Source organism: Mustela lutreola, chromosome 4 (genome assembly GCF_030435805.1).
Source record: "Mustela lutreola isolate mMusLut2 chromosome 4, mMusLut2.pri, whole genome shotgun sequence".
NCBI lineage: Eukaryota > Metazoa > Chordata > Mammalia > Carnivora > Mustelidae > Mustela > Mustela lutreola.
Window position 1 is genome coordinate 70502943 of NC_081293.1, and position 18229 is coordinate 70521171.

General features: G+C 35.1%; 1 protein-coding gene across 1 annotated transcript in view; it reads left to right on the forward strand.

Annotated features, from left to right (window-relative positions):
* The window catches only part of PCDH15 (protocadherin related 15), a 723362-nt gene that overhangs the window by 186858 nt on the left and 518275 nt on the right, over positions 1 to 18229 (forward strand). The window contains exon 5 of the mRNA XM_059172504.1: positions 1883 to 2038. Within this exon, the coding sequence (XP_059028487.1) occupies positions 1883 to 2038 (156 nt within the window). The remainder of the gene's footprint in view (positions 1 to 1882; positions 2039 to 18229) is intronic.

Sequence of the window (18229 nt, forward strand, 5' to 3'; positions counted from 1 at the left end):
TTCATCATTAAATGTATGATATATCCCTCTGAGCTTTGTGACATTTACTGATTTTATACACAGGACTTTAATGCCATCATTATGTCAGTAATTAAAAGGGAAACACAGAGCTATACAGCCCTTTACCAGGTACCTGCCTGCATATGTCAATAATTCTTAAATTTATTCTATCTAGGTACATTTATTCAGTTAGGTACAAATAAATTAAAATGCCTTTTTCTTTACTGGCTGTAAAAAAATACCTTGAGATTCAACAAAGTTAGCTTTAGTTTGGATATGGTCACTACAGTGTTCTTCTCACTTAGAAATGTGGCCTGTGACATTTTTAATGAATGTATCCTAGCCTCCAGTGACCCTTGCTGTGTCTTTAAATCAGTTTCAATCCAAAAATTTAATAAGTTATTTCATAATCCAAGATTATCAGTTTGTATTTCATAAATTCCATGCATTTTGCTTTCGTGGGTTATAAATAAAAATACAGGTGTTTATAGGTGTGCCTGGCTTAGGGTAACCTCAGGTGATCCTTAGGGTGATCCCATCGTATTGGTATTTTTATCCCGATTTCGCTCCGAATGTATGGTTAGTAGGTCTCCATAAGTGGCTGGAAGCCACACAGTCTGACATGAACAGATTACCTTCTGTAGGCACAGTGTGGTTACTGGGCACAGAGCCTTAGTCATGATAACATCCAACGCTAGGTTCATGGACCTTCCAGCCCAGTGAAGGAAGGCAGACTGAAATCAATATGTAAAATGTGTAATATGCCAAGAAGCAGGTGAGAAAAGCAATAAAGAAAGATAAACAGTGAGGGGAGAAGTTGGAAGGAGAGAGCAGACTGGAGATCTCATCTTTCCAACAGGTAGCCAGAATATGTCATTCTGATAGAGTGATGTATTTAGAGGGAAAATTTTATAAGCTAGAAGAAGAATTTAAAACCACAAAGGAATATTTTGTAACATTAAACACATTGACTCAAGGGTCAAAGAAATGTAGGTTTGCATCCCAATTCTGGAACCTCTTGGCCATGTGACCTGAGCTATTAAGTGCCCTTTGGATGACACTTTTCCCCTTCAGGAATTTATCATTAAAAGGGGGACAAGTGGGCATATATTTATATATAGATTATTATTGAAATATGGTTTATAATGATAAAAATGGACATCATAGAATATCTTATTATTAGTCTGTACCAATAGAAATTATGCTATGGACTTATAATGCAGTATGGTTAAATCACATGATACAGCATTATATTATACACCAAAATGCCTTAATAAATTTATATTTACACACATGGGATGATTTACCGTGGGTGTGTGTGTGCATGTGTAATAGGTGTATATTTGGAGAAAGAAAGATCAACAAAGAAGCATTTAAATGTATAGAACGAGTAAGTTTGGTGGATTGTGAATGGATTCTCTTTTGATTATATTTAATTTTTATCAGATATAAACATATTTTAGCAAAAGTGTAAATGAGCATGCATGATATGCAACTGCTCTTCCCCAGAGATTTTACCATGAACACATCGTTTTTACAGATGACAAGTTCATATCATTGCTTTCTTAACTCCAGGAGGGACAGACTCCATTTTGTCCCTCTGTCTCTGCACTGGTTCTGTGATTGTGCTCACCACCATCCTCAGAGGGTCCACACACTTGCCGAGAGCCTGTTATTCTGCGATGCAAAATTCAACAGTGAAATAATCACAGTTGCTTCTCTCATCCTTAAAAGATGGAAAATGGATCCATTTTTATCGATTATTCTTATTTCAAATGAACAAGCATAGAACATTTTATGAAACAAATGTGCTTGGACCATAAGTGAGACACTTCTGTCCCAAGGCTTTTCTTCACCAAAAGGCCCGATTTCTGTATTGCAGCCCCCGATGAACATACACTCCATCGTGGTGCAAGTGCAGTGCATCAACAGGAAGGTGGGCACTGTGATCTACCATGAAGTTCGAATCGTGGTGAGGGACAGGAACGACAACTCACCCACGTTCAAACACGAGAGCTACTACACCACCGTGAATGAGGTCAGTCTCCAGCTACTCTTCCTTTGTGCCCTATTTATTGATCTGTGCAGCTCACTAGACACTATGCGTGCCTGGAAATAATGCTACCCTCTATAATAGGTTTGACTTTTCAGATATATTAAAAAAAAATTAAGGAATAATGCTTCAGAAGATATAAGACTGGGTGATGTCTGGTAAACTCTCAGGAATTCATTTTGCTATAGGCAAAATCTGATTTGCTTATAATAATGACCAAAATATCGGTATTTTTGATCATCTCAGACAATTTCATGCCCAAATCCGCATATGCATTTACTGAGGCTCAACAGTAGTTATTTATTCTCATCATAACTTCTTGAACTGATTGTTCTCCATATCTCTGAGGTGGTGATAGGAATTAAATACTTGGAAGAGAGCCAGACTTCTTCCAGAGTGAAAAAAAAAAAAAAAAAAAAAAAAAACAACTTGGAAGAGACTATCTATTTGACACTCTTTTAATGTAAAGTTACTTCCTTAATTTTATTTTTATTTATTTTTTAAAATATTTTATTTACTTGAAAGGGCAGGAGCAGGGGGCTATAGAAGCAGAGGCAGACTCTGCACAGAGCAGGGACCCCAATGCAGGACTCGATCCCAGGACCTGAGATCATGACCTGAGCCAAAGGCAGAAGCTTCACCGACTGAGCCTCCCAGGCACCTGAAGTTATTTCCTTTATTTTAAAATCAAATTCTAGCATATGCAAATATTTAAAAATAAATTGCAACTCAGTTCTTATGCTGATTAATTCTTAAAAATTATAAGTACTACTGCTTTCATTAGAACTAGTGCTTTTTTGTTGTTTTCTTTTCTTTTTCCCTTTGAGCCAAAATCCATGGGTCAAGAAGCCCTTTCATGTTATTAAAAAAACAAACAAAAACAAAACAAAAACCAACAAAACAAAAAAACACAACAGTAGTTACTCTGCTAATTTTTTTGTGATTCCACTAAGAAAATGTCTCTAATGTATCTCTGGTATCAGCTGCTATGCATATTTTAGACTTATAGAAATGAATCACATTTTTAATTTTAATGAACCATATTTTTATCTGCATATTTTAGTAGATTGTTTTTTAACCTCCCAGATATTATTTGAACATTAAAAACTCCATAATTGCTTTATAGGAGGAACAAGTACTTGGGACATTATACACAGCATTTGGGCCTTTACCCTGTACACACTTGCTTTTTCAAATTATTTAAAATGTATCTTATTGGGGCACCTAGGTGGCTCAGTGAGTTAAAGCCTCTGCTTTCGGCTCAGGTCATGATCCCAGGGTCCTAGGATGGAGGCCCACATTGGGCTCTCTGCTCCGCGGGGAGCCTGCTTCCTCCTCTCTTTCTCTGCCTGCCTCTTGCCTACTTGTGGTCTGTCTGTCAAATAAATGAATAAAATTTAAAAAAAATGGATCTTATTTATCTCAATGTTCTTCTAGTCAAAAAAAAAAAAAAAGGAAGAAACTCTGTTTCTTATAACATAAGCCTTTGTAGATTGAGTTACTTAAAAAAAAAAAAAAACAGAAAAACAGCAACAACAACAAAAAAAATACAATAAAATCATGAACTCTTCTTTTAAGGCTAACAGGTCAAGTTTCCTGGTCAAAGTTAACTTTTTTGAGGTGATTTTATTTAAAAGTTTCCTACTAAAACAGACAGATGCTTATTAATGTAATTGACCATATCACATGGTTAATTATGTTAGCATCTGAAATACACTCTTTGAATGTGATTTGGCTTTGTTTGAGTGCTGACTTCATCTGTGGATAAACTGGTATCAGGTGAATTAATGTCAGACATCAGATCTCATAGTAAAACCCACTCTTGCACCTCATTTAACAGTTCCTAGAGTTCCATCTTTAGTTTTTTTTTTTTTTTAAGAAATTTACATTGTTCAGTTTGAATATCAGAGTGCCCTGTATGATCTGACTACTTCCACTCCTCCCTCCCACCTTCTCAGCCCCTTGCTGAAAAATAACCTTTTCAAGTACTATTTTAAACTTATCACTCCCCTATTCAGAAGTTGTGTAAAATTTCTCATTATTTTCTGGAAAAAGGTCATCTGTCTCCACTGGCTGACTTTCAAGGCCTTCTATAATCTGACCTTTCCTCAGTGCATTCTTAGGGTAAGGTTCTCTCTGTTAATGTGTCACTGTTCAGGTTAATTTCTGCATGTCTCACAAACATTTCCATTCCTAGGGCTAAGTTCACACCATGCACTGTACTTACAACCGAATCTTCCCCATCTTGCAAGTCTCCTATTTTTATTCATCTTTTCAAGTTTAACTCCACCACTATGCCCATGTCCTATTTGCTTAGTCATCCCTGACTGCTCATGGTCACTGATGTTCAGTCCATCCAGACTCTAAACTTCTACTTTGGATAAACATCAGTTAGAGTGATACAAATTTACAGAAAAGTTAAACCTTTTATCTTAAACATTATTTGGAGAAGCCTGGGTTTCTTTGCAAACCTGCTCATATAGGATTCTCTCTCACACATTTCTGTAAAGTCCACTGAGGCATTCCTACCCCATGGATTTGATGGCTGTACCTTCCATGATTTGATCCTGAGAACATGTGTAATCGATGGTCATATCCCCCTCATTTGATTTTGCTTAAACTCTTTTATATTTATTTGCTTGGAAAGAACCAAAAGCTTCTTTAAACCACAAAACATAATTACAAGAAAAAATGAAATTTAGCTCTTTTTCTAATCCTTCACATATTTAAGTAGATCTTCCATAGCTCTTAGTGCAATTGGCTTGTGTGTATATGTTTGAACATAGGCTGCAATTATGTGCACATATATGTACATATGTGTATCTATGTATTTTTGTGTGTGCATATATGCTCACTCATATATATCATATAAATCCTGCTTGTATATAAATATAAACACATATGTGTGTGTGTATCCCTGTGTCCTATAACTACATTCCTGCCTGGCTGCCTATAAATTTAAATTAAATTACATTAAATAGATTTTACCACATGCAAGATTACAAGCTATTTTCCATGAGATTTCTCCTTTCAGTACAAGACATACAGTTAATGCAGTTAAGACAAAAAGGTTCTAAAACTTTCTCAAAAATTTTAAAAAATTGCTCAGTTTAATAGAGTGTTGAAGTCAAAATATTATACATGTCATTAAAATCCAAAAGACAGGTATCAAGTCATTATTACAGAATTATGAAAGAAGTTTCCACAATTAAAGTCCTGATGACTCACTGTCCTTATTCAACCTGAGAAACCAGACACCAAGAGGAAGAGTAAGAATTGGTTACATTATGCTCTGAACTGGTCACGGGAATAAAACCCAAGTCTGTGGTTCAATAATTTCTTCACTACTTATTAACAGACATGTGTATGCTACATTGTCACCACTTTCAAGTAACTGATTTTAACAATACGTGTCAGGGATTATACTTACAGTATTATATCATAATACTATAATCACAATTATTAATTTCATTTTTTAAATTTTCTACATACAATTCTTTATTCTGAGCATCATGTTAAGTTTTAAATTAGATATATTTCATATGTTGTGTATCCCATGGTTGAGATATATATATGTATATATATATACACATATATATGTATGTGTGTGTATATATATATACATGTATGTGTGCATATGTGTATTCACACACACATATACACAACTTGAAATTTTAGGACATAGTTAACCTGTGAAACAGAAGAATAGCCTGACCATCACACTTTCACATTAGGAGCAAACATGTCACTGAAATTATGTACTGTGTTCTAGAAGAAAAATTAGTGGATTTTAGCCCTTGGAGATGTCCTATTCCTATTCCAACCACTCATCTCTGCCATTAACGTGTAGAAGGCTACCAAAGTCCTAGGTTAAGAAGCCTGAGGTTAAGAAAAGTCCCACATCTTAGCTTTGTGTAAGGTAAGTTAGTATTTTGAACTAGATCCTTTTATGCCTCAGTTTTCATGCTTACGAAGCAGGTCCCTGCACTGGATGGACACCATTAATGGAAGCAAAATCCCATATGTCCAGAGTTACAGGTCTGTGCTTCCATCTCCACTTCTTTTTGGCTTAGTTCCCATGTTAGAGCATTGTTGTTGCTTTAGTTTTTATTGAGCTATCTTATTTGTTATAGTCGAATGCCTTTAAAATATTCTATAATGAATTTAAGAAAACAGAGTGAGCAAAATATCTGCAAATGGAAAAATTAGTAAGAGCAGGAAATGTTCAAATATTTTGCATTACTATCAAAATGAGGACTGTTAAATGAAATGTTACATTGTATGAGCCTATTTTAAGTCATTCAACGTTGCATAAAAGGCCAGTCTTTTTTACTCTTTGTAAACATGTTCTTCTATTTGTGTTTCAAGAGTTTGCCAAAATATCAATGCCTGTGTCTGGACACAAAGAAGGAATTATAATTCCTTGCTTGTGAGCAGGACATCAGGCATTGCAAGTATTTTTTCCTCTCTGGGTAATTGAAGACTCTCAAGTAATTTTGGACAGTTGTATCATTAAGTAATTAGTCTAGTTGGTTTGAAGAACAGATTGCATGGTCTAATTGTAGATGATCATTCTTAAGCAATTTTTAAGGATAAATATTTTCAGGCTGTGATGTCTCTAATAACACATGCATCTCATCCCCCCAAATTACTTTTGACATAGAAAGCAAACAAGGGCAAGTCAAGACAGACAGTTAAGCTTGCAAAGAAATAATCTCAAAATTATATAGAGGTTATATTTGTCCTGGTCTTTAATGATCTCTTCACAGTTGGTGTACTTTTTTTTAGTCAATACTAATTTGTTCTTTTTATCACCTTAAATATCATCTTTAATGTACTTAGCTGCTGTGACAAGATGTGTTTTATTAGAGATAATTTGTTGGTCGTTTCTGGAAGAATGTTCCCTTGCCATCTCTCAATCGGTGGATGGTTTATGATCTCTTGAAAGGAAGGAAGGAAAGAGGGAAGGAAGGGGGAGGGAAGGAGAGAATGAACGAATTTAAATTTTGAGTTATTTTAAGCCTGTGATTTTCAGTTGAGATGGCTTTTCAGCTTCTCAGTTAGATAGCTTAGATTTTCTTTTACTTTGCTTTGGAAATATGCTGAGGGCAAAATGTTTTGTAATTCGTAATCGACAAAGGGTGTGCATGACTGCTTTGTATTAGGTAGGGTGCTTTACTGCAGTGACATTTTCTATCCTTTTACTCAAATTGAGACTAATTGTAATCTCACAGCTTCAGATGGGGAAGGACTTAGTTCAAAGGAAGGACTTAGCTTTCTGCAAAATGTTCCCTTCTTCAGATTTCACTGGTTTCTATGCCTTATAGGTTATTTATGCTTTGCTATTTTGTAGTGTTTTTTTTTTAATTTTTTTTTAAGATTTTATTTATTTATTTGACAGAGAGAAATCACAAGTAGATGGAGAGGCAAGCAGAGAGAGAGGAAGGGAAGCAGGCTCCCTGCTGAGCAGAGAGCCCGATGCGGGACTCGATCCCAGGACCCTGAGATCATGACCTGAGCCGAAGGCAGCGGCTTAACCCACTGAGCCACCCAGGCGCCCCGCTATTTTGTAGTTTTATTTCATTGATTTGGTTAGATTATTTACTTAGGTTCAAATATCAATGACAGAAATATAGGCAGTTTCTAAAAATAATAATAATAAACAAAATGTATTCTCTTTGTTATTTTCTTACTGTACCCATTGTAATGATTTCATCCTATATTCATTCCTTAAAAAACAATTTTATTACTTAGTCTTTTGTGGTTTTGAAATTATGCTTACATCTTAAGAAAGCCTGCCTATATGTACATTGCCTACTGTGTAAAGAGGCTTGAGTTCCTCCGCAGGCAGAGATTTTTTAGTGTTGTAAAGAGGTAAATGTAGTTGTCAGTCATTCTAGCGGTCACTCCATCGTCCCTTTGCACAGGCATGAGTCAAGTGTTAGCTCAAAGTGGCTGGGTGGTCTGGGCCAGCTCCAGGTCTTGTGAGGGCAGGAGGGATGGTCTCTTGGTTTCCATTTGTCTGAGTTAAGAGATAAGCTGGGGGAAGAAAGGGAAAATGTGGGACAAAGGTTGGTGAGTACAAGCAAGTGGGAGGTCAAGGTCCGGTCCTGGGGTCTAGCTGGTGTCAGCTTCAACTGAGCCAGTATGGCCCACAAAGCTGGAAATATTTACAACATGGCCTTACCTGAAAAAGTTCCCTTACCCTTGTTATCACTCCCCTTGAGATGTTAAGAAGAAATCATATACAGGCGCCTGGGTGGCCCAGTCGATTAAAGTGTCTGACCCTTGGTTTTGCCTCAGGTAGGATCTCAGGCTTATGAGATCAAGTCCTACCTTGGTCTCTGCGCTTAGCATGGAGTCTACTTAAGACTCTCTCTGCCCCTTCCCTCACTCATGTTCTCTCTCTCTAAAATAAATAAATCTTTTTTTTTTAAGATTTTATTTATTTATTTGACAGACAGAGATGATAAGTAGGCAGAGAGGCAGGCAGAGAAAGAGGGGAAGCAGGCTCCTTGCTGAACAGAGAGCCCAACGCGGGGCTTGATCCCAGGACCCTGGGGTCATGACCTGAGCCGAAGACAGAAGTTTTAACCCACTGAGCCACCCAGGCACCCCAATATATTTCTTTTTAAAAAAGGATATCATACAGTGATAAAGAATATATATCAGACTTAGTATTTACTTAGTGAGTATATATATATAAATATACATACATATATTTTTCTAAGTTTTTGATTAACTTGGAAACTTGGAAAAATACTATTCAGAAGTTATATATGTATATGATACATAATCACATATTATGTACATCATACATTATAACATAATTAAAAGGTTGAATTCAAGGCAATTGCCAATGTTTATTTATTTTTGATCTACAGAATGGCAACTGAACAACATTCTGTAAATAAAAATTATGTTAAATAAAATTTGATGCCACTGTATTGTTACAATATTTCTATTGTGACCTGAGAAATACATACTTCATGTCTTTTATCAACACTGTTGTCTCCTGATGACATTTTGAATTTATTTGGTAAACAGTTCCTATTATTACTTACATTTTGTTTAATTCAGTAGATTTTATTTTCCTGCACTGCCATTGACTTAGTTGTAAGGAGTTCTGTATAAAAGCTGCAAATGAGGAGGGAAAGAATGGGAGGAGGTAAATGTGAAGAAGAAGTAGGGGCTGGATCCTGAAGGCACTGCCAGTTAAGAAGGAGGGCACGGATGCCTTAACCAATGGAAGCACATCAGCTGTGCTGATTCATGGAGCACAGCCGGATGGAGAACACGTTGAAGAGGTGAGCCAGAGAAATGTAAGGGAAAAAGCCTTCAGTTGAAATAGACAATGAGAGTACCCAGGAAGGATATCCAGGTGGAAAGCTTCACAGGAAGGAGAGCTGGTTGACTGTAGAGGGTAGAGGAAAAAAGATGTAGACACTCCCTACTTTGTTTAGGTTGATTCTGAAAATTTGGCTTGTAGTAGGGCAGTGGGTGGTACTCAAGAAAATAATATCTTAGACATGAGCACTTTGGGGAAGCAGATTTCAGTCTAGGGAGGATTTGATGAATTCCAGTATCTGTGAGATAAATTCACTTGAAATTCACTAGAACATGAATAAAATAATGAATAATATACATATTAACCTATCAAAGTAAGGCAAGGTGACAAAGAGAAACAGAATAGGCAGAGTAAAATATAAACACTTAATAAGAGTAGATTTAAACCATCTTGTTAAAAAATGACATCAAAAGTAAAGGAGAAAATGTTGAAAGATGTGAATTTTCAAACTAAATTAAAAAATAAAGCCACATGGAGGCAACATGCATGAAACCCAGTTAAATATAAGGACTCAGATAGCTAAAATATAAAAAGATGGAAGTAGATATACCACATAGTCAGTTATTATGTAAAAGTTGTTGTAACTGTACTATTATCAGACAAAACGGCTCATTATGGCAAATGACACTGGTAGAGAATAAAAGGAACTTTTCCTGATGATCAAGATTCAATTTGCCAGAAGGTTAGAGCAATTATGAATTAAACTACACTTAATAACATGGCCTCAGAAATAATAAATTATTGAAAGAATTAAAGGAGAAATAGAAAAATCCATTCTCATCGAGGGAGATTTGAAAACCTGAGGTGGGTAGAATAATAGCTTCCCACGATGGGCATGCTAATCCCTGGCAAAAGAACTTTGCAGATATGATTAAAGTTCTGGAAGTTAATTGAGAGGTTATCCTGGATTATCCTGGTGGATCCAGCCTAATCACCTGAGCACTTAAAAGAATGGAACTTTCTCTGGCTGGAGTCTGAGAGTCAAGAGAAAAGAAAGCAGGAAATAGGAAGCAGATGAAGAAGGGATCCAGGAGGAGTACGTGTGAAAAAGTCTTGACCCCCTGTGTTGGCTTTGAGGTTGGATGGAACCATGAGCCAGCGAAAACATTCTATGAGCAGAGAAGGAAGCCATGCTAGGCACCAGGAGGGCAAAAATAATGCTCTACAGTGGCAATGATAATGAAGACCAGCCAATTACCAGAATGAGTTAGGAAGTAAATCCATTCCCAGAATCTCCAAAAAGGGATCCAGCCCCGAGGACAATTTTTTTTTTTTTTTAAGGTCTGGTGAGACTCTGACTTCTGACTGATCTGTGAGATAATTAAAGTATACATGATAAGTTAAACAAAAATAATTCAAGATATGACATTCATAACAGGGAACAGCAGTTCACAATGTGAAACCTCTCATTGACTGACAATGTACGTCCATGGGGAAATAACAGTAAGGAAATAGAAGATTTGAATAGTGAAATTAGCAGACCTAACCTGGTAGATTCTCAGGGAAGAAGCACACAACAGCCATGGAGCTCCTTCCTTTTAAGCACATATCACATTTACAAGATTTTACCAAATGGGAGCCTATAGAGGAAGTGTCGCCATCTTCCAAATGACTGAAATTACACAGAGCATGTTTTCTAGTCACTGTGCAGCTTAGCTTAAAATTAACAAAAACAAGAGGAACAAATTAGAAATTTCTCAACTTATTTAGAAAATGATGTCTAAAGCTTTCATTATTTGTGAATGGTACTACTGTATATGTAGAAGCCAACATAAACATATAAATTATTACAATTAAAATGAGCTTAATGAGTTTGCAGGGGACAAAGTCAATATTTTTAAACTTTTTTTTTTAAAAAACAAGCAACAAAAAAAATGAATTTTAACAAGAATACCTTTTTCATAGGCTTTACCAAAATGGAGTTTCAATTATATCTATTTATTTTAAACAAAATTCAGCTTTTAATATAAAGGAAGTACAGCCCCATGTATTGGTAAAGTTAGAGAGTGACCACAGATTTCATACATTTTTGGTGGATGAGTGAGTTGACCCAGGTAACTGGAGATCTGTTTACAGTGCCTAGAAAAAGTGAACAGGTAAATATGCTATGACTCAGCAATTCTGCCTTGATGTATATACCCCAGATAAATTATTGCATATGTCCACCAAAACATATATACATGAAGATTTATTTAAGACTTTTTCATCATATTTAAAAACTGGAGACAACCCAAATGTCCAACCATGCTAGAGTTGGTTTATCATTTATTTTTATTTTTAAGATTTATTTATTTATCTGAGAGAGAGAGAAAGAGGGATTGTACACACAGGAGTGTAGAGCAGAGAGAATCTTCAAGCAGACTCCCCTCCAAGTGTAGAGCTCCACATGGGGCTCAATCCCATTACCCTGAGATCATGACCAGAGCCAAAACCAAGATCTGGGCACCCCAACCCACTCAGCCACCCATGTGCCCCTATCATTTATTTTAAAAATAAATATATTTTATCTGTGCTCCAGTTGCCTCTCCTTAAAAATGGGAATGAAAAAAATATTAGAATACCTACTTCATAGGGTTTGATGGATACCTGTAATAAATTTTAAATCAGAAATGGAGGTCCATGGATTTTAGCATATACCATGTACCTGTATATTTTGTAACTTTCTTTTTTTTTTTCCCAATATTTGTATTTATTTATTTGTCACAGAGAGAGTGTGTGAGTACAAAGGACAGGGGCAGGGGGAGTGGCAAGCAGAGCCTGCAGAGGGAGAAGGGGCTCCTTGCTCAACAGGAGCTCAACCTGAGCCAAAGGCAGAGGCTTAACCAACTGAGCCATCCAGGCTTCCCTTTTGTAACTATTCCAAGAGACAGTCTGAAATGGATTGCCTTTATAGGACTTATTTAAACCTGATATTGTGTATGTATTTATTTGTTTATTTGTTTCCTTTGTATCTGCCAAATTAGAATGCAATCCTTATTACAGTCAGTGTTTTGTTTTGTTGGTTGAATTGAACAGTGCCTGGAACATTGTAGGAGTCCTGTGCTTGGACTTATCAGTAAGCCATGAATGGTACAACCATGAAATAGGAAAGTATTATTTAACATAAATGTTCACTTTGTCCCTGAGATAAGGATGACCTAGAGAGTAAGAACTTGCTTTGAGTCAAATTTGAAAAGAAGCTCATTCATGGTGACATTTTTAAAGAAACAAAAAAGAGCTTTCTGGATTATTGTGATGAATTACTTAAATTACCCAACAGCGATGAGAAGAAAAAAATCCACTTTTTTTTTTTGACTTGGTAAATATGAGCTATGAGAATTATAGTTCTTTTTACATGGCCCTTGGGGGAAAACACATATTTATGTTAATTATTGCTCTTTTTACATAACTATAGGGGGAAATTACATGTTTATTCAGCTATGACTATTATACCACTTGAGAATATTTACCTTACTTCTCATGTCCCAGAAAAACTAAAGTCCTATTGATTAAGTGAAATTAATGATTCTCTTTTGACCAAGTGTCCTTTTTTTCCTCTACAAGATTTTTCTGCATGCACAGTTTTCTGAGGCTCAATGCCAATGGTCCCCAAGAGCATCCTGCCAATTTAATAAATCTGTGTTTGATTGAGTTCTTTAAGTTACTAATAATAGGAAACTTAAAAGGATGTTCCATAAATCTAAATTTAAAATGGCATTTACAATTTAGGAAGGTGAAGGTTTACAGTTGAAATTACCTTGGGTTTAAGAGACAATCAAGTTTTTTCATAATTATTGATATTACTCATACATCATAAATCATGTTCTGATTAACAGCTTAAATGTCTATAAAGTTCAGATTTATAATAATTCTAGTATTTCTTTTTACTTTTGTATTATTAAGCATACTCATTAAGAAGCAATTTCACACCAGATTGAATTTAAATTTATTCTTATCCAAATTTTGTTCCCAGTAAGGTATCTATGCAGATCTGCTTGCTGTTTGAGTGGCATCATTTTTCCTAACACTGAATGGAATAAAGGCCGATGATAATGATAACGGTAGATTCATTCTACCATTCTACCTGATAATTCATGACAGTTGTCATTTATTAAGTACATTTATTAATGCTAAATATCTTCCTTGAAGCATCTCAAATCTGGCTCAAATTGGGTGTGGAGCCTGCTTAGGATTCTCTCTCTTCTTCTGCCCCTCCCCTCCTCTCTCTCTTTCTCTCTCTTAAATAAATAAATAAACATTTAAAAAAGTAAATGTAATACAAATGAGCCAAGCTTTATTATTTTAAAAATATTTTCTTTTAATAAATGACATGCTCAGGTCTTGGATTTTGTAATAATGAATGTGATTATGGAAATGGCCTGTTTTAACTCTTTAACCTAAATAACATTTTAGGAGAAGAAAGGAAACACCATACAACTCACATCCAATTTCCCCTATTGTTGACAGATTTTATTAGTATGGTACATTTTTTTAATTGACATATAGTGTATTATTTGCCCCAGGGGTACAGGTCTGTGAATCCTTAGGCTTACATGTATCACAGCACTCACCATAGCATATACCCTCCCCAAGGTCCATCACCTAGCCACCCTACCCCTAACCCCTCCCCCCAGCAATTCTCAGTTTGTTTTGTGAGAGTAAGAGTCTCTTATGGTTTGACTGCCTCCTGATCACCTCTTGTTTCATTTTTTCCTTCCCTACCCTCTACAACCCCCGCCACCCTGCCTCTCAACTTCCTCATATCGGAGAGATCATATGATAATTGTCCTTCTCTGATTGACTTATTTCACTTAGTATAGTACCCTCTAGTTCTAGTATGGTACATTTTTAAAAAACTCCTGAACGGACAGTGATATTATTATTAACTTAAATCCACATTTTATTTGGATTTCCTTAGTTTTTACCTAATGTCCTTATTCTTGTTCTGGGACCCAGTCTAGCATACCAGATTACTTTTAGGTATTGTATCTCTTTCATCTTCTCTAGATTGTGGTAATTTTTTACTTTTATTGTTTTTGATCACCTTGACAGTTGTGAGAAGTACTGATCAGATTACCTTTCTCTCTAGTAGATAGATAGATAGATATATGTTTATACATATTGCTTATGTGTATATATGCCACATAATCATATGCATAATATATATTACATATCATATATAGATCTATAGACCTCATTTAATTTTTGCTGATTTCCCCCCCAAAAAAAGTCCTTTATAGGTCAAAGACTTTAGCTAGGATCAAACATTGATTTTAGATGGCATGTATTTATAATCTCAGCCTTAGGTCCTTAATATCCCCTTGACTTTAACAACTTTAATAACTTTCAGGAGTGGACAGTTTATAGATATTTCTCAATTTGCATTTACCTGATATTTCTGCATGTTATAAATTTTGTTCAAGAATACCACAAAGATAATATGTGTCTTTCATAGCACATAATAAGAAAGACACACCATATCAATGTCTCTCATTACTGGTAATGGTAGTCTCTTCAAACCTTTACCCAAAATTTTTATTAGTGATTTGTGAAGCATTGATTTGTTGAGAAACCTTAGGTGAAAATGCAAATCACTGTGCTTGAATATATTTTCTTTTTCTTCTCTTTACCCCTTGAGCATTTATTGAGTGTTTTTTCAGGCATGAAGCAATAAACTAGCAATGAAGTTTTGATCACGAATGAGGAGGTTGGCATACTAAAAAGGCAAAATTGGGGATTTATGAAATAATTTGCTTGCTGAGAATCTACCTATTTTCAATGGCAATAATAATTTAATATGAGTTTTATAAAATTCAGACACTAGCTTAGTTTAACTTCTTTGTCTTTCTGTAAGTATCTCAAAACTATTTTTCCTTAGGGTGAAACATAATTAAGGTTTGATGGAATACATCATCTAAATTGCATCATTTCACATTATCTGTGTACCTTGAGTTTGGGTATGTGCCACATTATATTTATTCTTCCTTTCATTTCCCCTTTTCTCATAAGCTTATTAATAGCAGATTATGAAATTTCTCAAATAATATATTTCACAGTGCCTGGGAATTTTTACATCTTGAAGTCAGATGATCTGGGGTACAGTCCCGATCAACCATGAAGTAGAATTATGACATCAGGCAGAAGCTCTTTGCTTATGATTCCTCAACTATAAACTAAGATTAACAATGAAAATAATGTTACAAAGTTGCATTAAAAGTTTAAAAGATAATACACTTGAAGTACTTAGTAGAAGTACAAGTTGGGCCATCTTGTGAGTCTACTTTACCTTGAAACTATGCTGTAGACATAGTTACATAGAAGTGTCTTCACAAAGTAAATGCAAAATTTAAGTTCATGGACTGGTGGTAATTTGCTGAACAACACTGACAACATGAGTTATTCCTCACATAAGAAATGACATGATCTAGGAATCTGTTCAGTTTGAACATTCACTTTCCTGATCTAATTCCTAGCTTTGTGATGGTCTTCCACATTTCATCATGCCTCCTTGCATGAATACTTGCATTTTTGGACATCTGTTCTTGTCAGTCATTGGGGTAGATCTAAGAACACAGATGACATCCATGATGAAGTGTAACAGTGAGATTTCATTTATAGTTAAGAAATTTTAACACATTTTATAAGTGTTTTCTTTATGATTGTTGGACACAATAAGGTAATTTTTAAGTTATATATATTTATATATTTTAAAATATAAATATATATATATATATATATGAATATGAAATGTCCATGGTATTGGACACTTGATAAATATCTTCAAGGAATAAAAATAACTGATCCTCCAGAGCCATATCCTTTCACAGAATTTCTTTAAGAGAGAACGTGAGCATGTGACCTGTAGCACACAAAAGCTTCCGAAGAAAGAAGCTCCGGGTCCTTTTACTTATGCCTGTTTTCCACCTCAGGGGAACTAGAAACATCCTCTCTGGGAAATGAGAGACCATTAAGATAGGAAAAAGGAGATGGAGATTAATGGACTAGAAAGAGATACATAAAAATATATATTCTACATTAGATATGTAAATGGGAATAAATTTTTTAGCTGTTTTAAAAAATTCAAATATTTGACAAATTTCAAATTTAGTAAACTCTTATAACATATATATGAGATATATATAGATATATATATATATATACACATACACACATTCTCTCTGCGTATCTGTATTTATAGATGCATACATATATATTCGATTTAAGCTTAGTTGTCCTTTAGTTTTAATAAAGATGAATATAGGTACTTATCACTCAAACATAATAATCTTCTTATTTTGAAGATGCTTATCTACATGAATTTACCTTTAATAATTTCTTCAGATGAAGTGAATTTCTAGCTTTCATAATTAAAATAGGGAATCCAGATTTTACACACAGGTGCAAAAACTGTGTCATGTTAAAGGGAAGATGAAGAACATATGTAATTTCAAAAATTTTTTCTTTGATTTTAATAAATCCCCGCAAAATAACATCCACTAAATTTGAATTCAGGAATGTGTGCTATTTGCCCTTCTAGAAGGTTTTAAGATAAACTTCACAAAGACATTTGATTTGGATGAATTTTTGGATAAAACAAATATTCTGTTAATTAATTTATATAAAACCATCATAATGGTCACAGAGGCAATGATTATATTAAGCTCTCAATAAGTGACCATAGACTCGGAGATAATGTAAGTTAATCATTGCGAGAAAAAGCTGAAGTCTTCACCAATGTGAACCTGTGTACAAATTCATCACTCTATTTCATTTGTGAAGACTCTCTTGGTCTTTGAGTATATCACTATATCTAAAGCTTATTTCCAAGGCAGGGATGATTTCCAAGAAATATCATACAATTATTTTATCTGAGGAGGAAGTTAACAGCTGTATAGTGGCCAAAGAATGAATGGCTTCTAATTTAGAAAGATTACTATGATGGAAGAGAATCCTCAGACCATGAAGGGTAATTGAGAAGACTGTGACAGTGCAGACAATATTTTCTTTATCAATTTATCCACCAATGAACACTTAGGTTTTTTCCAAATCTTGGCTATTGTAAATAAGGCTGCAGTGAACATGGAGGTACATTTATCTTTTTGAGTTAGTGCTTTCATTTCCTTTGCATAAATACCCCAAAGTGGCATTACTAGATCATATGGTAATTCTATTTCTAATATTTTGGGGAATCTCTGTACTGGTCTGCACAACGGCTGTACCAATCGAGCACCAACAGTGCCTAAGGCCACCTGGAATTTAGTTTTATGTAGGTTGTGAAGTAGGAAATGGTATCATTTTTTTTCCCATGTGGATTTCTAATTAACATTGCACCAAATATCATATGATTTCACTTACTCATGGAGCATAAGGAGTAACATGGAGGACTCTGGGAGATGGAGAGAAGTGAGTTGGGGGAAATTGGAGTTGGGGATAAATCGGGAGAGACTGTGGACTCTGAGGAACTAACTGAGGGTTTTGGAGGGAAGGAGCTCGGGGGTCGAGTGAGCCTGGTGTTGAGTATTATGGTGGGCACATATTGCATGGAGCACTGAGTGTGGTGCATAAACAATGAATGCTGGAACACTGGAAATAAATATAAAATAAAATGGAAAAAAAAGAAAAATACAACATTGAAAAAAAAAGACATTGCACCATTTCTTGTAAAGATCATTGAATTCACAACCACTGCTGTATTGTCTTTCTCTATGAATGAGGTGCCTATTTGTGGGGATTATTTTTGGACACAATATACTGTCCCACTGGTATCTTTGTTGATTCTCAAGCCAGTACTGCAGTGTCTCAATTTCTGTAGATTTATACTGAAGTCAGGGAATTGGGTAGTATAAGTC